Source organism: Taeniopygia guttata, chromosome 1 (genome assembly GCF_048771995.1).
Source record: "Taeniopygia guttata chromosome 1, bTaeGut7.mat, whole genome shotgun sequence".
NCBI classification, from domain to species: domain Eukaryota; kingdom Metazoa; phylum Chordata; class Aves; order Passeriformes; family Estrildidae; genus Taeniopygia; species Taeniopygia guttata.
Window position 1 is genome coordinate 28,428,083 of NC_133024.1, and position 25,113 is coordinate 28,453,195.

General features: G+C 45.2%; 1 protein-coding gene and 1 long non-coding RNA gene across 5 annotated transcripts; one reads left to right on the forward strand and one right to left on the reverse strand.

The window, feature by feature from the left end:
* The first annotated feature begins 212 nt into the window (after positions 1-212).
* Positions 213-11,433, forward strand: PEX5 (peroxisomal biogenesis factor 5). 4 transcript variants are annotated; one of them, XM_030267416.4, is made up of 16 exons: positions 213-323; positions 570-772; positions 1,205-1,240; positions 1,433-1,565; positions 2,260-2,394; positions 3,419-3,524; positions 4,710-4,800; positions 5,177-5,293; positions 5,659-5,751; positions 5,928-6,047; positions 6,636-6,779; positions 8,923-8,993; positions 9,158-9,373; positions 9,511-9,676; positions 9,872-10,029; positions 10,347-11,433. In XM_030267416.4, the coding sequence occupies exons 2-16, from the start codon at positions 623-625 to the stop codon at positions 10,546-10,548; spliced, it is 1,938 nt and encodes a 645-aa protein (XP_030123276.4). In that variant the 5' UTR covers positions 213-323; positions 570-622; the 3' UTR covers positions 10,549-11,433. The 4 variants fall into 4 exon arrangements, with proteins under 4 accessions (XP_030123276.4, XP_041570647.2, XP_072782092.1 ...); XM_041714713.2 differs by lacking the exon at positions 5,177-5,293; XM_072925991.1 differs by lacking the exons at positions 213-323; positions 5,659-5,751 and having other exon boundaries at positions 486-772.
* A 3,224-nt stretch (positions 11,434-14,657) lies between these two features.
* LOC140680306 (uncharacterized) lies at positions 14,658-17,921 on the reverse strand. Its single transcript, XR_012051472.1, has 2 exons — positions 16,830-17,921; positions 14,658-15,018 (listed from the first exon to the last, which is right to left on the reverse strand). It is a non-coding gene; the product is annotated as an uncharacterized lncRNA (long non-coding RNA).
* Between the last annotated feature and the right edge of the window lie 7,192 nt (positions 17,922-25,113).

Sequence of the window (25,113 nt, forward strand, 5' to 3'; positions counted from 1 at the left end):
GTTGAATATATATGAAAAAAATATATGAATATATACATGTATATGTATATATGCAAATACAATAGGATGTGTATAGTACACAGCATATACATAGGCACACCGTTTCACGGCCGGCAGAGGGGCACACCGCTCGGGATGCGGCTCCGGAGCTGCGGGAGCAGTGCGCGGCGGGGGAGCCGCCGGTGGCGGTGGCGGTGGCGGTGGTGGGGTGGCGGTGCCGGTGGCGGCGGCGGCGGCGCTCAGCCCTCGGAGCGCTCCGGCGCTGTGCCTTTAAGGCTGGCCCCGCCCCGCCGCGCCAGCCCAGCGCGCCCCGGCGGCCCCAGGTACGGAGCGGCGGGGGAGCCCCGCGGCCCCCGCGGGCGGAGCGCGCCGGGCAGCGAGGGTCGGGGACAGCCGGGGCCGCGGGGCTGGGGCTGGGGGCCGCGGCCGTGCTGTCCTGGCGGGCGGGCAGGCGGGTGTCCGTCCCGGGCCGGGCCGGGCCCGCGGGGAGGCGCGGGTGGCAGCCGGGCCGGGGTCAGGCGGGCGCCCCGCCCGGCGCTCAGCCGCTGTCTGTGCCGCCCCGCTGCCAGGTGCAGGCGCGGCGGGGCTCAGCCCGACCCTCCCTCGCTCCGTGCCCGGCGCCATGGCCATGAGGGAGCTGGTGGAGCCGGAGTGCGGGGGCTCCAACCCCCTGATGAAGCTGGCGGGACACTTCACCCAGGACAAGGCCCTGCGGCAGGAAGGACTGCAGGGCCCCCTGGCCTGGCCCCCCGGGACGCCCGAAGCCGCAGCCGTGAGTATTGCTCTGCTCTGCTCTGCTCTGCTCTGCTCTGCTCGCTGGCTGGCGCTGGGTCCTGCCGGGGCTGGGGTCAGCAGGGCAGGTGGCTCTCCGTGCAGCTGGGGTCGTGTTGTGCCTTTTTTCACAAAAAGGCCCACCACCCGAAGCGGGGTTGGGGGTGAGGGTGTGTTTGTGGGCACTCAGGGGATGCTGGCGGCTGTGGTGAGCTGTGTGCCTTGCTGTCACAGGCCCTAAGCCAGACAGTAGTGGGAGGAGGTTGGACAGGATCCCTCAAAGTGTTCCTGCTCCTTTAGCTAGTGCAAGAAAAATGTTGACAGGCTAAGCTCGAGGAAGAGAAAGATACAATCTAATTGGGTCACACTGTGTGTGTGTAGAGAGGGACATGGGATCAAAACTGTTGACACAATTGCCCACCATTCCCTGCAGGTATCCAAACCACTGGGAGTAGCCACCGACGATGAGGTAAGAACAGATTAATTCTTCTCTTTATAGCTTTTGATTAATCTTCTTAAAGCTTTTCACATCAACACTGTTTGTTATTTTACCCCTTACCTGATGCTAATATTTTCTTCTGACAAGCCCTTCTTTCACACTCCATGCTTCTGCCTGTTCATCTTCTGTGCAATGTTTGCAATCCATCTCTGTCTTTGGCAGCTGGTTGGAGAGTTTCTGCAAGCTCAGAATGCCCCTTTGCTGTCCCGTGCACCCCAGACCTTTAAAATGGATGACCTGTTGGCTGAGATGCAAGAGATTGAACAGTCAAGCTTCCGACAGGCCCCTCAGCGAGGTGAGGGGAGCTGAAGTAGGTGGAGACTGGAAAAGATCTTGATGTTTATGGTTAGGCTCCTAGAGGGTGGTTCCTATCTATTAAGCTCTTCTGAGATTGTATCTGGAGTATTGTTTCTGGATTTGGGCTTCCCAGTACACTGATGTGCTGAAATAAATTCATCAGAGTGCTATAAAATATTCAAGGGACAGGAATCCATGTCATAAGAGGAAAGGCTGAGGGACCTGGACATTTTAACCTGGGAAAGAGGAGTCTCAGGGGCAGCGGGTAGAATGTTTTGTTGCTGTCTTCAGCAGCCATGGTCAGGATCTTCACAGTAAGAGTCAGGAGAAGGACAAGGAGTAATAGACACAATTTGTAGAAAGTGGAATTGACTAGGTGTGTGGAAACATTTCTTCCCTTGGAGGAAGCAGTTCACTACTGGAACAGGTATCTAGGGAGGCTGGGGAATTGCCAGCCATGGGCAAATTCAGAAGTTACCTGATAAATGTCCTGAACAACCTCATCTCTAACTTTTATGTTAATCTGCTGTGAGAACTCTAGCAACCTCCAGAGACTCCTTCCAAGTGAAATATTTCTGTGATTTTATTCTAACAAAGAGAAGGATCAGAGGTGATTAGAGCTAGCCTGGAACACGTAAATGATGCCTTTGAGTGCTCCAGGCCTCACTTCTAATTTTTTTTCCCTTATGTAGCTCCAGGTGTGGCAGCCCTGGCACTGTCTGAAAACTGGACCCAGGAATTCTTGGCTGCAGCAGATAATGCTGGTGATGTCTCTTCAGATTACAATGAGGCTGACTGGTCACAGGAGTTCATTGCTGAAGTGACAGGTGAAGTGTCCTTTTTTGGAATTACTGTCAAGATGATGTCCAGTCACATGCCTGTGTGTAGGGAAGAGCTACTGAATGTGAATTTAGAGTATGGCTTTGGGTCCAGCAGTCAGTGTTTCCTTTAACAGCCTTAATGGGGTGGAGGGTAGGAAAGCTGCTTTGTGTTGCTGTTATGGTTAAGTCAAAATATGAGCAATGTGGTGTGGAAGCTTTTATTTAGGTGTAAGTGTCTTTTGTTGTTAGTTTAGACTACTTAGGGAATTTAGGAGAAGGATGCTATTTAAACTGCTTTTATAAAAATTATGATTCAACTGATGCAAGTTGGAGATGGCCTTGTATTGCTTCTTGCTTACATGTTTTCTAATTCCCTCTTGTAAGGTTAAATTGTGTTTGGTACAAAGGTAAATTGTCTCCAATGTGCTTTGGCCAAATATTTTGTGTCAGCTGTATGAAGGTAGAGGGATGTTACAGCCTGGAAGTGTGCAAAGTGAGTGTTTCTAGCTCAAAGGTTAAGCTTTATTTGAAAAGCCATCCTGTGTTGTGTATGGAACTGGCTCTGGAATAGGGTCCTGTTACCATACATGCCCTAATCTGGAAATTATCAAAAAGAATCAAGCATATGCTATTTTCTTCTCTAGGAGTGGCCACTGTAGAAAGCTGGATAGTTCCACTCTTTGACCTCCACTCTTTACATTTCTGGGAATATAAATTAGAAGTTACAAAGGTCTTAGAGAAAGTTCTGATGAAAACTTAGTGCTTTTAGGCTGTGCTTTTGACAGAGGCTTGTAATGAATTGCTAATTTTCTTGACCTACATAGTATCCCACGGGGAGCAGATGAATAAGCTGTGATATTAAAGTAGGAAATCATACATTTATTGTCACCACAGTGGCATCTGTATTAATTCACAGTCTGAATCAAAAGCTTGATTTTTAGGTCAGCATAAACAAAGGTAGAAGAAGCAAGCATAAACAAAGGTGTGGTGGTTTGCCTGTCTTACTCTTCTCCCCATTCTTCCTTTGCAGATCCGCTGTCTGTGTCTCCTGCCAAGTGGGCAGAAGAATACCTAGAGCAGTCAGAGGAGAAACTGTGGCTTGGGGAATCAGAAGATCAGTCTTTGGCAGATAAATGGTGAGTCTGACTTCTCCAGGCGAGCTCTTGCTGCTAGGCACTTGGGTGGGTGAAGCTTGGAAAGGTGATAGATATCTACTGTGGCCTTTTCAGTACAAAAGTACTGAATGCTTTTCAGTAATTTAACTTAGACTGGTGTTATCAGGCTGTTGGTTTCAGAGAAATGCTTGCAAACAGAAGTTTTTAAGAGTGCAGCTTTTCTGTTCTCTAGTTCCAGGAAGATATGTTGATCATGTAAGCTAATTTAATCTCATGCCTGATGCAAAGCTCCTTAAAGTAAATTATGGAGTGAGTTCAGGAACTTTTTTTCTGTAACAGATGCTTTTTGCATTGCGTACTAGTTGTAAACTTTCATAATGTAATTCTTCCTATCTGACAAACCACTTCTAGCCTTCCCTTCACATATTTCTAGGTTCAGCCTTCTACATATTATTTTTATGTGTTTTTTTGTGGTAGGTTTATGATGGATCCTGTCTCTGTAGGTACCTGTTGAGTACAATCAAGTTTTTCAGTTAAAGAAGCAAAACATACACAAGCAATTTGGGCTTCTAAGATATTTCCTTGCAAAAATTTTGTGTATTTGGACTCTTGTTGCACCTAGCTCTTGGCTTCTCTAGTAACTTTCTGCAAATAATGGACATTCCTGAGTTATTGCCACCAGTTCCAAAACTTCTCTAAGACTGAAGGTAGTGGTAACACCTCAAAGTGGTCCTATCCTGCTGTAAGCTGACAAGACATACTGAGTTGTGTCTTTGCTGTAAGCCCTCAATCATCTGCAGAGCTGATGCTTTTCCAAGGCACTGTTTTCCTCTTCAGTGGGCATGACCTATTTTCTTTGTTCCTGGATATATGACCTTGTTTCTGGTAGTGCTAAAACTTGCAATGTCTGTTGGCATGTGAGCTTGGCAAGGAATCCAGACTGCTCTGCAGAACTGTGCTGACTCTGTAATTGTTTAATTCTTCTGCTGTTTGTGTTAGTCACTTGCACAGCTAATGTAGTAGTTTTGAATTTTTACAGATAGCTAATGATACTGAATCACTTAGGAGAAGCCCAGAATCTTTGAGGAGGGGTTGTATTCCCTCAATGGGGTTGTCTGCCCCATTGTGTAAACTCTTGTTAGTGAAAGAGTTTGCTGTTGCCTGGTATCAGACTATCTATTTCCCTTTTACTGCGTGGGAACACAGGTATGAGGAATACCAACCTGAGGATGATCTTAAAAAAACTGTTACTGATTTCCTCTCCAAAGTGGATGATCCGAAACTCAAGAATACTGAGGTGAGAAATCTGACTGGGGCTGAGATTAATTATTATTCATTAAATTAGTGAATTAGTAATTACATAATTAGTAGTAATTATATTACAGTGAATAAAGGGTGTGGGGAATTGAGACGGGTGAAGATAGTAAAGGAATAAAGCCTCCTGTTGTCCCATGTTTCCATTTATTCCCTGGTTTCTGGGAGTTGAACTCTACAATCCACTTCAGATATTTTCCATCTCCACTCTTGTGAAGACCAGTTCTTCCCACCTTTCTGGACGTTTTGTGCTCGCTCTGCAGAGAGAAGCCCTCTTAGTGAAGGAGGGGGGCATGGGCTGAGGGCTTGTGGGCACAGCATCTGCCCAGCTCCACCCTTGTTTCATTTCTCTGCCGCAGTTCCTAAAGTTTGTCCGCCAGATCGGAGATGGGAGGGTATCGATCGAAGCTAATCAGGTGACCCACAGAGACCAAGATCAGGCAGAGCAATGGGCAGCTGAGTTTATACAGCAGCAGGTAGGAGCCCCAGGCCTGTATGCTCTGAAGGAAGAAAGCATTTTGCCGTAGTGCACAGTCTGGGAGCAAAGGAAAATGGCAAGTCCAGCTCTCAGCAATGCTGAGGGAGACAAGGGAGGGGCTGTTGGGCTCTTAGCAGAGTCTAGCCAGAAGATGGGAATGTATCTGGACAGTTTGAGTTTTCTCATCTCCCACAGCATCTGTGAGGAAGAGGAGATTCAGATGAATTCATTTCCACTTCATAGGCCATCAGTTCTGACTGATGGGGAGGAAGGGTCATTACAGACTCTCCTGCTGTTTTGGGATGTGCCCTGAGGTTGCCAAATTCTAAGAAGAAAGGTGTGTTTCTGTTTCCAAACTCCCAGGGGGCATCCGATGCTTGGGTGGATCAATTTGCGCGATCTGGGAACATGTCAACTCTTGATACGGAATTTGAGCAGGCAAAGGCTGCTGTGGAGGTAAAGCTGGCTGAGAAGGAGGGCTGGGGTGCCAACTGAGAGCCCGTGGTAGGGTTGCCTCTTTCCTTTGCATGCTCTGAGGAGGGCTGGAAACATTCAGGAGGGAGTTCTCTGGCATGTCTATAGACCTGAGTTTATGGCTGAGATACTCAAGTCACACTTTGTTCTGCCTTCAGTCAGATGTGGAGTTCTGGGACAAACTCCAGGCAGAATGTGAGGAGATGGCCAAGAGAGATGCAGAGGCTCACCCTTGGCTCTCTGAATATGAAGACCTCAACTCCTCATCATATGACAAGGTAGGGGAGAGCAGGGTGTCTCAGCCCTAGCATTGTGGTGGGCTGCCCTGGGGAGACTGGCAGTGTGTCTGCCTTGCTCTGAGCTCCACAGACTCTAAATGCTGCTGGGATTCCTTCTCATGCTGATGCTTTGCTGTTACCTACACCCTTGTCCCAGATCAGCTAGGAGTTAAATACTGTTTTCACTTGGGCTTTTCTGCAAATGCTATCTGGTTCTTGTCCAGCACCAAATACCAGTGAATACAGGGGTTCTTTGCAATGATTTCAACTGTTGTGTCCCCTGGCCCCATCCCTGCCCTTCTCCCCCATTCCCCTCCAAGCTAATAAGATCCATACTAAATGTTTTGTCTCTCTAGCAACCTACTCCAGGTCTGATTTGGGGGATTTTTTCCAGCACAAAGCAGGCAGGAAGAGCCACCCTTGTTCTCTGATCTGCTACAGCTCACCAATGAGGATGAGGTGCTGGCTAGTCTGCAGCTTGAGTGTTCCTGATGCAGCAAGATTAGGCTGTGCTGTGCTGTAGAGAGTGCTCTTCTCCCTAAGCCTGTCCCCTAGCTTTAGCCCCTGTGTGTCTGTCTGTCCTGCTAGGGTTACCAGTTTGAGGAAGACAATCCCATGAGGGATCACCCGGATGCATTTGAAGAGGGACGGAAGCGCTTGGAGGAAGGTGACCTCCCCAATGCTGTCCTGCTCTTTGAGGCTGCAGTGCAACAGAAGCCAGATCATATGGAGGTGAGTGGCAGCAGAGATAACAGACTAAGCTGTCAGGGCAGGTGTAGAAAACTCCCTGCAGTGTTAGGACCAGTACAGGGTGTATGAAAATACCTCATTTTTCTGTGGCTCTGGGCTTGCAGCTGATGTGTGTGAATCCTCAGGGAGCCTCTGAGGGAGGAGGTTTCTGACTTAAGGTCAGTTACAGGAAGCACAAAGTCATCTGGCCCAGGGCTGTGTAATATCTTTGGAGCAGATGAGACTATGCAGGAAGCCAAGGCAAGGAGTTCTCATCTCTCAAGTTGCTTCTGTGAAAGTCTTTATTGGCATTGTAAGTTTGGAGGAGCTTATGGCGGATCAGTGCTTTCTGTTCTGTATTAAAATCTAATTCTGAGAAGCTCACTAGACCAGGGTTCTGACTCAGTCTTTCATCTAGGTGCTAGGAAAAGATGCGACCCAAGAGGGTTGGGTGTTTTCACAGCCTTAATTGAAGTTGTGGGCCAAAGAAGGATTTTTACTCTGAAGACGGAGTTCTAGCTTCTTGTTAAGTGAATACTTTTTTCCATAAATCACTTCAGCTTCTGCAGGATGAATTGAGAAATGGAATAGCCTGTGTGCCTTTTTCCAGGGGTAGAGGACATGGATATTCTTGGGAAGAATGCAAATACACTCATGTGGTGCCTTTCTGGCGTGCCTGCCTCAAGGATCCAGGGCCGCTAAATTTTCAGCATGTCTTGTTCAAGCCCTGCTAATTATATATGACTGGACATACATAATTTGATTACCTTGAGACTTAAATATGAGTGACATTTTAGAACAGAGCTTCTTGGCTTCTGGGAAGAGCCACCTAACTTTCCAGGTACTGGTAATAGGTGAAAAGTGAGCAGAAGGTTTGAAGATCTGCTTTAGCTTTAAAGTGGTCAAAAAGTGTTAATACCCTTCTAGAACTGTTGCTTTTTTCTCATAGACAGTGTGGGCTGTAGGCTGAGCCTGATGGAGAGGTAATTGAAACCTTAGGGGAGGGAATCTTGGGCCATTTCTGCCTAGCTGTATTGGAAACATTCTGCATTCTTCAGGGAAGAAATCTTGGGCCAATTCTGGCTAGCTGTATTAAAAACATTCTGAATTCTTCTACTGTGACTGCAAAATGTACAGGAGAAGTCAAGACTTCACAAATGGTACAGTGATCAAATAGACATGAATAATTGCTCTGAAGGAAATGTCATGTTTGCTTTGGTCCAAGTCACAACTTTACCTTGAGTCTCATCAGCTCTTCTGCTAGCAGAACACTGCAGTTATCACTGGTCAGCTCTGCTTGAATTGTAGCTAGCTATGTATGGTGAGGCATGAGAGATTCGGGGGTGTACATTGCCTTCTGCAGGGCTTCTATGTCTTTGCTAATGAAACAACTTCCTTGCTTGAGGCAGTGGATACCTCATTTTGTGACTTACATTTAAAAAGCAGGTCAATCGAAAGCTGACAGTCCCACCAACTATCTAGCCTATATTGGACGAGGAGTGTGGCTATCAACATGAAGTGAACAGATACTTTGGCTTTAGTGCCTAGTTAAATATTCCCTGTATCAGCTGCTTAGAGGTGGAAGTAATTTTCATGTACTGGTGTCATGATTGGAAATTCAGTAAAATTAACAGTGCTTCTACTTTCAGGTCTGAAAGTCAAATCTCCAGGTTTACTACTTGCTAGTGGGCCACTGCACGAGTACATATAGCTGCCTGCCTTGGGGGTCTCATTATTAGCAGTGCTGCTATGCCATTTTGTTCTTGGGAAATAGGATATCTACATTTTCCTCCTTCCTCTGCACCTTTACTACAGTTAGAACTTAAAAGTGGAGATTCTGTGATCTGAAAGTGTAAAACTACTGACAGTTGCTTTATGATAGATTTTTAGGTAGACATTCACTTCTGTTCACTATAACAATGCCAGTTTACAGTTTTTTTACAGTCTTTGAGTACTTATGTGCCATGACATCTGTCTGTCTTTTGAGAGGAACTTACACCTGTGGCTAATGTGTATACTTTGGTCTATTTGATCACACTTTAAAACTGTGCAGGGTAATATACTGTATTTAATCTCTGGGTTTGTGGTGTATTGACTGATTTTTTTCCTCTGTAAGTCTAACTTTGTACATCTGTGTCTTCCTCAGGCCTGGCAATATCTGGGAACCACCCAAGCAGAGAATGAACAGGAGCTTTTGGCGATCAGTGCCCTCAGACAGTAAGTGTTGCTGCAGAGCTGCTGAGTGTGGCTCCTTCTTGTGTAGTGCCACAAGGACCATATGGCTGTCACGGAGTGCTCTGTCTTGATTGTTTTACTCCTGTGTCTGGGTGTCTCCTACACTGATTTAATGCTGCATTCACTTCTCTTTCTTTGTCCTGCAGGTGCCTGGAGCTGCAGCCTGGGAACCTCACAGCACTTATGGCTTTAGCAGTCAGCTTCACCAATGAGTCCCTGCAGAAACAGGCGTGTGAGACCCTGCGGGACTGGCTGCGCCATAAACCGGAGTATGCCCACCTGCTGAACAAGGAACCAGAGGAGAGTGTCTTGGGGACAAACGTGGGGCCTTCCAAGCGTGTCCTGACTTCCCTGCTCTCTGAGTGAGTTATGGTTACAAATTCCATCCTTCAGCTGAAAGGCTTCTTGGAGGGCTCAGACTGGTTCAGGCAGGAGCAGAGCGAGCAACCCAAGGCTGACTCTCCACAGTACAGCACTATTCTGTTCTGTGCTTTTCCAGCTCGCTGTTCATGGAGGTGAAAGAGCTGTTCTTAGCAGCTGTGCGCATCAACCCCTCAACTGTGGATCCTGATGTCCAGTGTGGCCTGGGTGTCCTTTTCAACCTCAGTGGCGAGTACGAGAAGGCTGTGGATTGCTTCAGTGCTGCACTCAGTGTGCGCCCCAATGTAAGAAACGGGCAGACTGGGGATGCTGGAGGCACTTGGAGGTTTATGGGTGAAGGTTTGGGGGAGGTGCTGCATGTACGAGAGGTGCATATTTGGAGTTGAAGAATAAGACAGACATATGGGAAAGGAGTAGTTAGCTTGGAGTTTTAGGAGATCCGGTTCATCTCAGCCCTTTCTCTGTGCCCATTCCTCTAGGACCACCTTTTGTGGAACAAACTGGGCGCCACCCTGGCCAATGGGAATCGGAGTGAAGAAGCTGTGGCCGCGTATCGTCGGGCACTGGAGCTGCAGCCAGGATATATCCGCTCTCGCTACAACCTGGGCATCAGCTGCATCAACTTAGGCGCCCACCGGTGAGCACAGGATGGGCAGCTCTGCTGTGACCTGCAAGTTTGTGTGTGCTTGTGGGAGACAGACTGCATAGGAGAGCAGAGCGAGTGTGTGGACTGCCCAGAGATCCAAGTGTCTTGCTGTTACAGGTGGAGTAGAGGCCATCTGGACTCCTCATTCTTGTAGAGGGAAAAGGGGACTTCTGGTTCTGGACTGGGGTAGGATGTGGTGAAGAGGAGGAAACTATTTTGGAGGGGAAATACTTTGGAAGCAAATGGGGAAGGAAGTGTGAGATGTACCATCTTTTCCACTAAGTATGTGAATGTTCTCTTGTTGACAGTGAGGCTGTGGAGCACTTCCTGGAGGCTTTGCACATGCAGCAGAAGAGCCGAGGTCCGCGGGGGCAGCAAGGGGCCATGTCTGACAACATCTGGAGCACCCTGCGCATGGCCCTCTCCATGCTGGGGCAGAGTGACCTGTATGGGGCAGCTGATGCCCGTGACCTGCCCACACTGCTGCAGGCATTTGGCCTCCAGCAGTGACTCTGGGATAGGCTGCCCTGCGAGTGCAGTGGTTGCCGAGCCCAGCAATGATCTTTCTTAGGGAGAAAATGTTCACAAGGGTTCACACTCATCTTTGCCCTGGAAGGGCAGATCATTGGCAACTGTTTAAGTACCCCCCCCCGGTGAAGTGTGCAACTTCCCCAGCCTGTCTGTTGTGGCCTGAGCATTTCTGAACGGTTCACGTTATCACCTCCATGATGACTGACACTGCTGCTTCACAGATGATCAAAGTGGGGAAGACAGCAGCATCCTGCCCTCTTGCCAGACTGCATTTGCAGTAGTGCCCAGCTTGGCTGTGAGAGCCATTCTGCAGACTGCCTGCAAGGGCATGTCTTGAGTTCAGGCTGCTTTGGAGGGGTGGGATTTCACCCAAAAGGGTGAAAAGTTGTGGGGTTTGAGCATGCTTTCTCATGTATGTGCTTGCATGTGTGTATATGTAGGTTGCTACGGAAAACTGGGGCAGTACTCCTGTTTTCTGGCCACTGGTAACTTCATGGTACAGCCAGATGCTAATTCTCAGTGTCTCTTCATGAACCTTTTAAGATGAGTATTGTACTGATGCTGGGGACATGGGTGGAGGCCCTTACCCTGTCAGGGTAAGGGGAAGTCCCAGAGTTCAGGCTTGAGAGAAGGTGATAGGAATAACAGTCTGAAATGTGACCTCTTCCAAAATATGGTGTGGAAAGGGGTGAAGTCTTAATTTTCTCATGCTCATCTGTCATTGTTTTCCTTTGTGCAAAAGTCCCCATCTTGTGTGTAACTGAATCTTGTTAATTATAAATATCTGTATATGATTCTATTGGGGAAAATGTTTTTTAATTGTAAAGTATTTTGTATAATAAAGGTATAAGCTGCTTTTCAAAAGATGGATTGGACTCTCTCTGTTTCTCTCTCCCCTTTTGACCCAGGTTTTGCTTTATTGATAGCTCGTATGCAGATGAAGCTTAAAGGACCTCTTTTTGCTGTAGCCCCAGGCTTCAGTGAGCCAGCAGAAGAGCCTCCCTGTGCCAAAAGCTATCTTTTTTTCTTGCTCAGGTTTAGAGGTCAGTGACGCACTTTTTTTCCACCTTCTGCCTCTCTACAGTGACCGAAGTTGTGTTACATTTTATCACCCTTTTAAGGAATCCTACTGCTGCAGTTGTCAAGGCTGGGGGCTTAAGTAGGAAGCTACAACCTGCCCCTTCCTGTTCCATCAGGCACCTGTTTCTTCATACCTCAACCTCACAGGCTGGTTTTTCTTTCGCTGCTGGAGCAGAAAGTATGTGCAGAGAATAGTATTTGCTGTATATTTTCTGAGCTTTATTTTCTCTTGTATCTCCCATCTAGCCCTGTGGCACTGAGACCTACATGCCTGTTCTGAGACTGCCATAGTGCATGCAAAACAACCTGCTGCTTTTGCTGTCTAAAAGGAAGGGAAATGATATTTTCTGTGTCCTCCTCGCCCACACTGCTGGTCAGCAATGTCTTTTGGTTTTTGCTTATCTCAGTCCTTGTCAGATTCTCTGCTTGGTGAAAGAAAACATCAATGCCTGTGCTGTGCCTCAGTTGCTGTCTAGTTGTTCTCCCTTCTGCAGTTCTCTGTTGTTGCTATCACCACTGATTTCCTTTGCCTCTTTAGTGCATCACATTCCTCTCTGTTCACATTCCCATTACCATTGCTTGGCTTTCCCTTGTTCTCATCCTCAGATTTCCTTAGTGCTTCTCTTCTCTTAGGTTTCCTACTTGCCTCAATTTCCCTTGCAATGTCACTTAACATCTTGACTTTGTGTTGGTGTCCTTCCCTATCCCACATTTCCCTCTGTCCCTGCAGGTAGGTTGGCTGTTACCATTTGTTCACTTTCCCTGGAAATTGTTCTCACTTTCTTCCCCCTGTCCCTGTTAAATCATCTCACAACATCTCTGCTCTACCTTTTGCAGAGGCTGAACCTTTACCTAAGCCTGTTTAGTCTCCCAGGGCTGAGTGAAGATTGAGCTGCCTCTGTCCAGGTCCTGAGTGACTGTCCTGTTAAGAGCTGCCTTTGGAAGTGGGGTGTTGATGCAATGAACACCAGCTGGCTGACTGGATCTGCATTCTGGTTCCATGCACAGTTTTTGTTTGCGCTCTGCAGCCCTGTCTCTGGTGTCCAAACCCAGCTTGTGCTAATGCTCTGTATGCATCATGATCCTAGTTTGCATTTCAACCACATCCATGTTTTCTGTTACCAAGCCCAGTTGTACAGCAGGGGTGGGTAGCCCGTACCAAACATTTTGGATTCATGTAAAGGCAGTGAGGGAAGTTTGCATGTCCCTAATCCAACCCCCTGCTCACAACAGGGCTAACCCTAATGGTAGACTGGGGAGTTGAAGGCCTTATAGATGGTCATGCTCTCCAGTTCTTTCACTTTTCCCAATGCACACAATGGTGGCAGGGCCTATCACCATTGAAAATTTGTAAGAGATTCCAGCATGACCATTACCAAATTCTTGGGCTTACAGGACACAAACTAACCTTTCATAGAGCTGTAAGTGAGTGGTCAAAGAAGGTAGTTCAGTACATGTTTTTTTACCCATGTTTCTTGTTATGTTTCTGCTGTATTTCTTTCTTCAGTGTCATATTGATTTGCTGCTTAAGAACCCAAGAAGAATCCCTTGGTGATGGCTTTACCACCCAGCCAGAAAATGTAAATGTGCTTTCAGCTCCTTATACCTCTAGCTACAGTGCTCCTCATTAGCTCCCATCCTTGTCCAGGAAGTGGTTGTTCTGTCATTGTTTATCCTGCTTCACCACTGCAGTTTCCTCTCTTGAGCTGCTGAGCCTCATTATGATTCTGAGTTTTCTTGAGTTGCAACCCCCTGAATTCAAGTTTTGGGTCCCAGGCTCTTAGCTGTTGTGCCTGTGTGTCCTGAGGTCTTTCTGGTGTGGGACTGGTGCTCAGACTAGCCCTTCTCTAGGGGAATGCTGTAGGGGTGGTGACCTGATGTAAATCTTCATGGAAAGAGCATCAGGCAAGGAGATAGTGGCTACTCTGATTTTCTCTAGTTGCATAAGTAAGTTTGTCTTCGAGTCTTTGGTGAATTTTTTCTCTGCCTGTGACTTGTTGATTTTTAAACCACATGGAGCCTTTAGTCTTTACAATGTCTTGTGGATGCACACAAGAACTGTGTTTAAATTCCTAATGTATTTTCTTTTCTTTTTTAAGCCTGCTGCCTCTTCCTTTCTGGTCTCCTACTTCAGTTTCTGTAAGCCATATCAAATAAAATGGTTCTACTACAGTCCATGTGTCCCCAGAGGGAGCCCTTTTCCCTACCTCTGTACCCCACTTCTGTATATTTTCTATTTTTACTGTGTTCTTGCCAGTACCTCATGCCCTAGCCTGCCTCAGAGCCCTGACCACCACTCTCTGCCACTTTCTCTCCTCTGAGCTGGCCCCTGCTGCTTGTGAGCCTTGTGGCAGGCAAGGAAGGACTGAAAGCAGCACGGCAGCTCTTCCACCTGCAGCAGCAAAGTGGCACCAGAACAGGCCTGCCAGACAAGCCTCTGTGCCAGAGCGGGCTCTGCCAGCTTCTCTGCATTGTGCTGCCTTGCTCATGTAGGAAAATGTTCCTTTGCACCCACAAGGGAGAAGAAAAACTTCTCTGTCACTGGTATGTTGAGTATGGCAAAGCATTGACTAATATTTTCTGGTGGTTTTTAGATGCGTAGTTTGAGAAATGCAAAATTTTAAAACTCTGTACCTGTCCACGACTTTAGCAAGTGTTGTAGATGCAGATCCCCTGAAAAGTCTGATGCCTGGTGGGTTGGTTTTTTCCTGAAGTGTGGCCATTGCTCTGTTGCATTTCTGAAGCAGAAGTGACACCTAGTGTTGAGTCGAGGGCAGGTCCGTGTCTGTCACACGTGCTTGGATGTAACACCAAAGGGTTTAGGAGCGCAGCTTGCTAATTAAACACGAAAGGAATGAGTTTTCTAAACCTGCAGCTGTAGATGCAAAATGTGGTTCTGGGAAGCTGAAACATTTTAAGGCTCTGTGATGCCTTCCTTTGGCTTCTCCCCACTGTTGAGCTTGGGTCTTTGTGTTTGTGGAGTCCAGCTTAGGAACTATTCCATGGAAAATGAGTTGTACATTTATTAAAAAACCCAAAAACCAACCCAGCTGTGTTCTGATGTTTTGAACTAGAAGTTACTCACAGACAACCTGTTGCCTTTTCCTTCATGTGGGAAGAGTAGACTTGGGAAAGGAAATAATAGTTAGAAAATATCTTCACTTTGTTTTCTGCCATGTGTGTTGTGTCAAGTGGGACTTCTAAGGCTTTTGTCAGTCTGTGTTTGCTGTGTCTCTCTTTCCAGTACAATTTCTTTGGAGCTTGCTCACAGTGCTGTGATTGAATATACAGCAGTCATCCAATACAAATCTGTCGTCTCTCTCTTTGCTGAAAAGGTGCTGTTCAGTTTGCTGTACTGAAGAGAGGCAACTGGGAAGTGCAGCAAACAGAGGAAAGCAAAAAAGGAGGAGTTAATGTAAGATATGTGCTAGGCAAAACAAGGGCCTTCCCCTTCCCCAAGGGTTTGATTTATTAGCATGTAGGCTGTTCACAGTTTAGGGTTCTTTGGTCCAGTGGCATTTTCCTGTGTTGCATTTTTGGAGGCTGTTTTGCTTAAGAAACAGAAGTTGGAGAGTGAAAAGTGGGAAATAAACTTTATTTTTGTGATGAAGAATTATATTACTAGCACTAACAACTAAGTGGGTAAAAAACCCACTCCAAAAACCACCCTCTCCAACTACAAAGTCTCCTCTAAAATAAAGGAACCAGTGCTCTGCCACCTTCAGCCTAAAACTACAAGACAAAAATAGCAAACAGAAACTGGGGGGCTATACTTCATGTGTGATTTTACTGGTTGTTTAGTCCTCTTGTTTTAAAGTAAGGAATAAAAACAGATGAGTACTGAGATACAAACTAAGATATCTGCAGTAGTAGAGCAGGGTAGGAGCACAACAGGATCTGGTGGGTGAAGGAGTTTGTTGTTAAATAAATTTTTCTACCATTTAACCTTTTCCAGCCCTGTGAAGTGGCGCATATGTGACATCCACAGCTTTAAGTGATATTGTTTTATCACCCTGCAATCTAGTAGTAAATAGTCTCTAAAGAAAGAAAAAAAAAAATCCAAAAAACAGTTTTATGGAAAAGATGAAAATATTTTAGTCTTTATTCTTCCCTTGCTGGAGTGTTTTTTGCATAGCTGCACATTTTCAAAGAATCTGTGTGTCACTGTTCTTCTTGCTCCTTCTGTTGCTTTTCATGTGCTGAGGGCAAGAGGAAGAGGGGTTTATCCTCCTTCTCTTATGTTTTCACTTTTGTCTGATGCTTTTAGATTTGGAGATACCACTGTTTCCACAGGAGGGCGTTAAGAGGAATTTTGGGAAACATTGTTTCCCATAAATTTGCTCCGCCCAAAATGTTGCGTCCAGCTCTGGGGACCTCAGCACAAGTCTAAGGCTGTGGACCAGTTGGAAAGAGTTCAGAGGAGAGACATGAAGATGATTGGAGGGCTAGAGCACCTCTCCTGTGAGGAAAGGTTGAGAGGGCTGTGGTTCCTCAGCCTGAAGAAGGCTTTGGAGTGACCTTATTGTGGCCTTCTAGTAGCCAAAGGGGCTAAAAGAGAGCTGGAGAGGGATTTTTTGATGAGGACACACAGTGGGAGTACAAGGGGGAATGACTTTGAGGTGAAAGAGGGCAGGTTTAGTTTAGGTATTAGGAACAATTCTTTACTGTGAGGGTAGTAAGGCACAGGAACAGATTGCCTAGAGCAACTGGGAATTTCTTATCTCTGGAATAGTTCAAGGCCAGGTTGGATAGGACTCTGAGCACCTAGTCTAGTGGAAGGTGTCCTTGCCCATGCCAGGGGGGTTGGAATCATCTTTAAGGTTCCTTTCAACCCAAACCATTCTGTGATCCGTAATCAATAAAAGCAAACAAACCCAACCCACAAAGAAAACTCCATAAATATTTCCAATATCAACCCCTCAACCCCACCCTGTGTTGTTCTGCACTGTTCAGTGACTTACTTCCTTTTGAATAGAGCACCATATAGGTGAGATTAATGATATTAAAAGCCATTTAGTTTTCAATCCAATAACACTAGGACAGATAGTGAGTGACAACCAGGAACTCATTTCTTTTTGTGAACCTGGGAGTATTTGTACAGAGATCCTTTTCCTTGTTTTTGCAGTAGCACAGAAAACATGGTAAAGGATTCCATCATACAGCATTCCATCATACATCACCTTTTGATTTTCCTTAAAGCCACAGAAAGCCCCACTGCTGTCTTTAGTGCTCTGCAGGGAGTACTTGCATGGCTTAGGAGTTCATGTTGCCTGAAATGTAAGATTGAGAAATGTAAACTACTCTGTACCATAGCTGAGATACACTCAGACTTGGGCTTTGTGATGCCTTCGTGGTTCATACATTTGGTCAAAGGTGCCTTCTGTAGGTGCTGGGGAAATGGGAATGTTTAGTTCATGATTAATTATGTCATTACACATGATTTGATTTTTTTCCCCCAGAAGCACAAATAATAATTCAATGAGTAAAACATATTAGCAAGCTAAGAAGAAAGAATGTTGTCCAGTGGCTGTGTAAATCCATCCTATTCTAGGCTGTTTTGGTCCCTCTTTCAAGCATTCCTCACATTGGTGTTCTCATTCTTCCTCCATTCTCTTTACCAGACAGTGGACACAATGCTTCAGGAGTGGAATGGAGTATTCCCCTTTCCAGCAGCACTGAACTGTAGGCTGAGGTCACTGCAACACACAAAAACATGCCCTAAAGTTGTGATTTGCCTGTTCAGAAAAGGGACTTCTCATCCAGCTGTTGCTATAAAGTGAGGGCCTGTTTCTCTTCAAAACCCCAAAATTTCAATTTCCAAAATTCAACTGCTCTGCTTCCAGCCTTTGCAGAGCAGCAAAACAATGGATCACATGGAAAACCCCCCAAAGCCTCAAGTAGTTTTATGCTGGCTTAGTTTTGTGATCTGGCTTAGTTATGGGCTCAGGCAAGCACCAGTGAAAGAGACACAGCATGAGGATTTGGCTGGATCTGGTGTACAGGCTGCTTGTTTTGCAGGAATGAACTATCTCCCTTTCAGCTCCCCATTTTCTCCAGTTACTTCCTACCTGACAGAGCAGGGATGCCTCAAGTGAACTAATGAAGATCCTATTGCTTTCTCCAGCAGCAGAACAGCATGCTAGCCAATGAACCTGTCCGAAAACATTGCAGACTGAGCCTGCAATGAGAAAAAAGAAAAATATTGCCCCTGCAGCTTTGTCAGAGCCTCCTGGCCCTGCTTTAGCAGCTCTGCCTCCTTGCAGCTGCTCAAATGGCTACATAGGTGAGAAAGAGGAAGTTAATAAAACCCTACTTAAATGCCCCCACCCATGTCAAGTGGACATGTCCCAACAAAACCCTTTGGTAAATGAACATTGTTTCTTATATTTGCTTCACAGATAAAGAAAAATTTGCAACAGGCAGAAAAATTCTATTGCTTGTGTATCACAAAATACTTTGATACATTTTTATTACTGTGATTAATGTACTTCTGGAGGAGAAGAACAAAACAAGAACCAAAGTTCTAAGGTTTTATCAAGGGCTTATGCTTCAACAGACTTTTGACCCAAAGCAATAACACAACTGGTTGTAGAAAGATCAAAATTTAAATAAAATAGTTAATGATTTGTGTTCACTTATTGTCCATTTCTCAGTTCTGTTGACTGAGGTGTTTCACAAGACTTCTGTGCACGTATAAATACAGGGAGGTGAGATGCCCCTCATAAACAGCAGCCCTGCACAGGAGGAACTGCCCTCAGCTCTCCCCAGCCCTGCAGCTGGCATCGAGGTAAGAGGCACACTTTGCACAGGAGGGCTGGGAGGTTTCCTGGGCAGCTGCTGTGGAATGCAGGGGAAGGGAAGGAGGCTTCAGCGTTGGGCTGAGAGCTGCAGCACAGATGGGAGGCTCTGCTGTGTGCATGTGCAGAGACTGAACCCATCCTTCAGGGCACGAGGAGATGGCTGCTGCAGGAGAAACAAACCTTACCAAGGGACAGGGTGGAGGGGGCCAGTGATACACAGTTGAATGTGAGAGTATTTTACAACTTACACTGGGGGATATCTGTAAACCAACACATATATCTAATTAAAACTGGGTAGTTATGTGTACATAGCTCATTGTATATTGTCTTCCAACTGAAAATTTCTATGTCATGCCCTCACTCTTTTCCAGCTACTGCTATGTTTATTCTGCTAAAAATATTCTGCTATCTGTCTTTTCCCATCCCTTCTCAGAGTCAGCTAGAGGAACGGCTTTTTTAGTCTCATTTATTTGTCCTGAAATGTAAATCTTTGTTTCAGTAACTGCTACATGATTTAGAGAGGGAGCTACTATCATAACTGACTGCTCATTACTATTTCTGCAGCTGTTACTGATAAACACTCTGGCTTTTTAACTGAGCTCAGACAACTGTGGGGGATTAGATATGTGTATTGGTAGTAGTGTTACGAAAAGACATTTAAAGCCTGAAATTCAGTCTGATTTAAAAAGCTGATTATTACAATTTGGTTGCTTCTTGGTGTATATCAAGAGAAGAAATCTCTTGATTTCAGTAAAATTAATATAAAAAGAAAATAAGGTGTTTCAGTGAATTTAATTTCTGCCCTTAAAAGACAGGTTTTTTCCCTCCTGATTTTATGTAAAAAATTCACTTTCTTTTAGAAATTAATTGCATGTCTCACTACTTTTACATTGCATTCTATGTGGCTCATGAAACTGACTCCAAACAATGAGTGCCAGTTTCTAAAACATTTCTCATCTGCAGCATCAATTATCAACAGAAAGATTTATCATGAGTTGTATATTTTGTTTTGTTATTACTTAGGATACACCAATAATATGTTAAACAAAATGCTCAGGTGTCCCTCACTTGTATACATACTAAATTAAACTGGATTGTTGTGGTGTACAAATTTCATTTTACTTTTTTCCTCCAAACTAAAATTTCTGTGTCATGTCCTCACTCTTTCACAACTGCTGCTATTTTTATCTTCTGCTAAAATTGTTTTGTATTTCCTTTTTACCTTTTGTCCCCTCTGGTTTCCAGCATTTCATGTCTGGTATATAAAGGTCTCTTACAAGCATTACCTGTTTTCTGTTTTCATTTTCTGTAGGCTGCCATCCAACAGCAGAAAATCCAAACCTCAGAAGCCCTGCTGAGATGGGAAAAATCATAGTTTATGAGCATGCTAACTTCCAGGGTATGTCCAAAGAATTCCACACCAACATTGCCAACCTAAAAGATGCAGATTGGAATGATTGTATCTCCTCAGTGAGAGTAATTGGCCATCCTTGGGTGGCTTATCAGCATGCAAACTATAAAGGACAGTTACTGGTACTTGAGGAGGGAGATCATGACTTCGTTGGTAAAAAGATGAATGACAAGATCAGCTCTCTGCAGGTGATCACTGAAAATCTGCACAATCCCCAGATCACTCTCTATGAGCATGCTGATTATCGAGGGAAGAGCAGAATAATAAGAGAAGCCACCAATCTGTCCAGGGGACATGACAATGACACCACATCTTCACACAAAGTCCAGAAAGGTGTCTGGCTGCTGTGTGAGCATGGTGATGGAAGTGGATTTCAATACATTGCCCGAGAGCATGAACACCTTCCAAATTACAAGGCAATCAAGTTCAATGACAAGCTTTCCTTCCTGCGTCCCCTTCGCCCTGGCTGTGGCTGTTAGATTGCAAATCCTGCAGCGCTGAGAAAAGATGCAGCTGCAGCAAGAAAATTGAGACCTTGTTCCCTGCCTCTGCTTTTGCTGCCCTTTCCCCCAGTGTCACAGGACCACCAGATATGAGAGCTCTCCTGCCCCACAAATGGCCTCTGCCATTGTCTGTAATCCATTTTGTGTGGGTGCCAATAAAGAATCTTTTGCAATCAGCAGTGGATTTATTTTATGCAGTGTTTCGTGTAGGTAAACATTTTGCTTTCATGGTGAGATGTCTCTGTGTATCCAGAGAATGTTTTGTGCAGTCACTTGCAAATATTTTTCATGGATCTCTCCTGTAGAATTTTACCTCCTTCCAGTTTCACTGTTCAGAAACATTGCGACCAGACTAAAGAGCTTGGTAAGCATTTGGATCATTGCTGTGATGCTGAGCCAACTTTCACCTGTAACCTGTATTTAACTATCCCATGAATTCTGTATCTCAAGGCATTGATCATAGAATCCTGGAATCCTATGAAGTCTGAGGCTGGGAGGTGCTTAAAGATCATTCCAACCCTTCTTTCATGGGCAATGACACCTTCCACTAGACCAGGTTGCTCGAAGTCCCATCCAACCTGGCCTTGAATACTTCCAGGGGCGAAATCCACAACCTCTCTAAACAACCTCTTTCAGTGCCTCATCAACTTCACAGTAAAGAACTTTTCCATAACATCCAATCTAAGTGTCTACTTTTTTAATTCAAAACCATTCCATCCTCATCTTGTTACTAGTTGCCCACTCAAAAAGCTGCTCCTGCTCTTTCTTATAAGCCCATTTCAAGAGCTGGAAGGCTGCAATGAGGTATCCCTGGAGCTTTCTTTTTTCTGAGATGAACAACCCCAGATTTCTCAACCTGTCTTCATAGGAGAAGTGCTCCCACCCCATGACCATCTCCCAGTCTATGCTCTCATGTCTGGGATTGCCCCGACTCAGGTGCAGCACCTTGCACTTGGGCTTGTTGAACTTCATGAGGTAAGTATGGAATCATTTCTCAAGTTTGTCCAGGTCCCTCTGGATGGAATCCCATCCTTTTGTTGTGTCAGCTGCACCCCTCAGCTTTGTGTCATTTGCAGACTTGCTGAGGGTGTCATTGATAAAGATCTTAAAAAGTACTGGTCCCAGAACAGAGAACCCTGATGGACTCCAATTATCACTGGTCTACTTCTGGGCATAGAGCCACTGACCACAACTCTCTGTGTGTCTATTTTCCAAATAGTTCACCCTTCAAACCCATGTATCTCAGTTTGGAGATAAGGATGCCATGTGGGACCATGCCAAAGTTCTTAAGGAAGTCGAGGTATGCGAGTGACATTGGCTGGTTTCCCCTTTTTGATGGCTGCAATCCCTCCATCACAGACGGCCACCAGATTGGTCAGGCATAATCTGCCCTTAGTAAAGCCATGCAGGCTGTCTTGGATCATCTTACTTGTCTTGCACATGCCTTAGAATTGTTCCCATGGGGATCTGCTCCATGATGTTCACAGGCGTATAGGTGAGGCTCACTGCTCTATAGTTCCCCAGATCTTCCTTCCTCCCCCTTTTAAAAATAAGATGATGTTACAGAATTTTTGAGAAGGAGAGGGCGTGATTTATGTCTGGAATGAGATTTGAGCTACTCCAGCCTAGGCCTCAGATTTGGGCCTTGTGAGGCCCTCTAAGACTGTGATGCAATTAGAATTTATGTTAAGGTGTGATGGGAAGCACTGGGCTGTCTGGGTGTGAAGTAGTATAGGTTTATAGTGTGAGGTTTAGGCCACCTTAAGGCAAAGGTAAACAATGTTAGCTTGCCAATGAGAGTGCCTTTGTAAACTGTAAACTATATTGAAGTGTATATAAACTGCCATCTTCTCACTAATAAATGGAGAATGTTGCATTAACCATATTGGTTCGATGTGCGTTCTTCCTGTCCAGCTTTCCTGTTTTATGAGGACCCTGGTTTCAAGATGATATTTCCCTTCTTCCATTCACCAAGGATTTCACCTTAAGGCCATGACTTTTCAAATATGATGGAGGGTGGCTTGGCAACAACTTGAGCCAGTTCCCTTAGGACCCTGGGATGCATGTCATCCAGTCCCATAGACTTGTGTCTTTTCAGCTTCATCAAGTGGTCTCAAACCTGCTCTTCACTTACAGTAGGAGGGATTTTGTTCCCCCAGTCACCATCTGCATTTTCAGTGACTCCAGAGGCATGGGAAAGCTGACTTCCAGTGAAGACTGAGGCAAGGAACACACTGAGTACCTCAGCCTTCTTCACATCCATTGCCACCAGTTCTTCCATCTTGTTTACTGGCAGAGAGTGGGCATCGCACTCTACTTGGCCTTTGTTTTCTGCCCAGTGTTCTTGCAAAAGCCCTGGTGTGTCAGTCCACACAGGCACAACTACAACAAATAGCTTTACTCTTTGTGTTCCAGCCAGTTGTGGCTGGAACACAGAGTAAAGTTATTTCCATTTCCATGGGCTTCTGAACACCCAAGCTATATACAGGCCAGTTACTCTGGTGCTTGAGGAGGGAAAACACAGCATTGTTGGTGAGAGATGAAGGATAGGATCAGCTCTCTGCAGCTGATTGCTGAAAATCTGCACAATCCACACATGAAGCCCAGAACACGCTGTGGTATCAACTGCTGGGCTTTGTCCCACTTTGAAATAAACACTGCAGGCTGTGCTGACGTGTCAGCCTCTCCTGCTCCTCTGCTTGGCTCAGGTGGGCAGATGCCATGGGGATAACTCAGAATCCATGTATTTTGGGGCACGTCTTACTGCTTTGCAGCCAGTTTCTGGTTTGCTTGCTCTGTTCACCAAAGTGGGAATTCCAAATTCAATTCCAAGAGCATCTGGCATTCTTCCTACTCTACGTATTTTATAGTAGCAAGTCAATTGGCAAATGTCACTTTCTGCCTGAAAGAGTCTGTGGAAGAACTTATTTTGGAAGTCTTATTGAAGTGCCTTGGTCGTATCTGAGAGATCCCTTTCAGAATCTGAGCATGATAATGGTGTTACACGGGCACTGTTAATAGGAGAGAGATTATTTTGGATGTCTCTATTTATATTTCCTAGGAAATATACTTAATGACATTTCCTTTTTGAAAACCACCATTTCTTAGAGAGGAAAGAAGGTATTATTTATTTTCTTGGCATATGTAACTGAGAAGTTCCTTACAGCCAGGAGCTCTCTGAAGCAGATATCTCTGAGTTTTCCCTCTGTTTCTCTTAGGCAAAGAAAATATTACCTCCCAAAGCTGCTGTTACTCTGATTTTAATCAGTGGATGTTCCTATCTGTCTCTGTCTCTCCTGGTCACCAGAGGGGCGATTTTATTCACTTTGAGGGTTGTGAGCAGGTGATATAGTTGCCCTTGGGGTGCAGTGCAGTGCAGACCAGCTGGCAATTTCTACACTGCTCAGATAGCAGTATCCTTGGAATCATGTTCTCTGGTCATCCTCACCCCTTACCCTCATGGCAGATTTTAGGAGGCCTCTCAGAAAGATACATCACCAACATGGCATTCCCTACTGTACTTCTCTCATGAGGTTTATCCCTATAAAAGCACACTGTGCAATACTTATGCCCAGTAAAAACTAAAGCATTGTCACCTCTTCCTGCCAACCCAGGAATAAACTGGAAGTCCCAAACCCTGCTAAACTACACATGGTATTAAAAAGAGTAAAATGATTGGTTGCAAAATCAACAGTCAGCAAAAAACCTTCACAGAGGGGATTATTAACCCAAAGTGCAAATGGATATTTGAAGAGAATGCAGTGTTAAGGAAGGTTTGTAACAAGTGATATTCCAAAAGGAGATGTCTAGACAAGAAAGCTTAGACACTATGGCTGTGACAGAGAGGTGATACATACACAGACTCAACTTTTCTTGGCTTGATCAGAACCTTCCTCAGAACAGGTTCAGGCATGTTTGGGTAAACAAGGAACATAAAATGTGGGCCTAAAGTCAGATCTCGTATGCCCAGTAAAAGGTGATGTCACACATTAACCATTTATGTTATTTCTTAATGTTGCCTTTGTTTCCATGTTTCAGGGGTCTGGCACAGCTCATTTGGATCAGCTTTGTGAGACTCTTCATCTGCAGGGCAGCTCCTTTGCCCAAGCAGCCCTCTGTCAGAGGAGTGGAGGGAAAACAGCTGGATATGCTGCTGCACATGCCTTAATCTATGGGGTTTTTTTGGCTAGATGATTCAACATTCGCTTGGGGAAACTCAAGCTCTTTTCCAAGTACAGAATTCTCTAACTTGCTGTTTGCAAGCTAGAAAGTTTATACCGTGCCTTTCTTCCTACTCATTTCATCTGGTACTGGAATTCCCACAGCATGAATTTGCAGCATCTTTTAATGTATCCAACACTAAAAAGCCACTGTGAGAAGCAGGGCTGAAACAACTTATTTTTTCCCCATGTGCATCTTCAAACACATCTTCCCTTTATCCAACAACAGAGCTGCCCCACTTTCTATTCAGTTGCTGATGCTTCCTTTATTTTTTTTTTTTCTTGGTTTCCTTTGTTAGAGTATTCCTCCTCCTTATGCTGCTGTGTTTTCTTGGCAGTGCCTTATTGACTCTTAATCAGAGCAACACTACAGCAAAGCTTAAATGAGATTCTCCATCCCTGTAAATCGAATCTCAAAAAATACAAAGCATGCTGCTCACAAAAGCAGTAATGAGAGACTTTCCTCCAGAGATCTGTAGAGGTCATCAGGAAAATAAATGTGATACAGTAAAATGTGTGCAGCTGGTTGT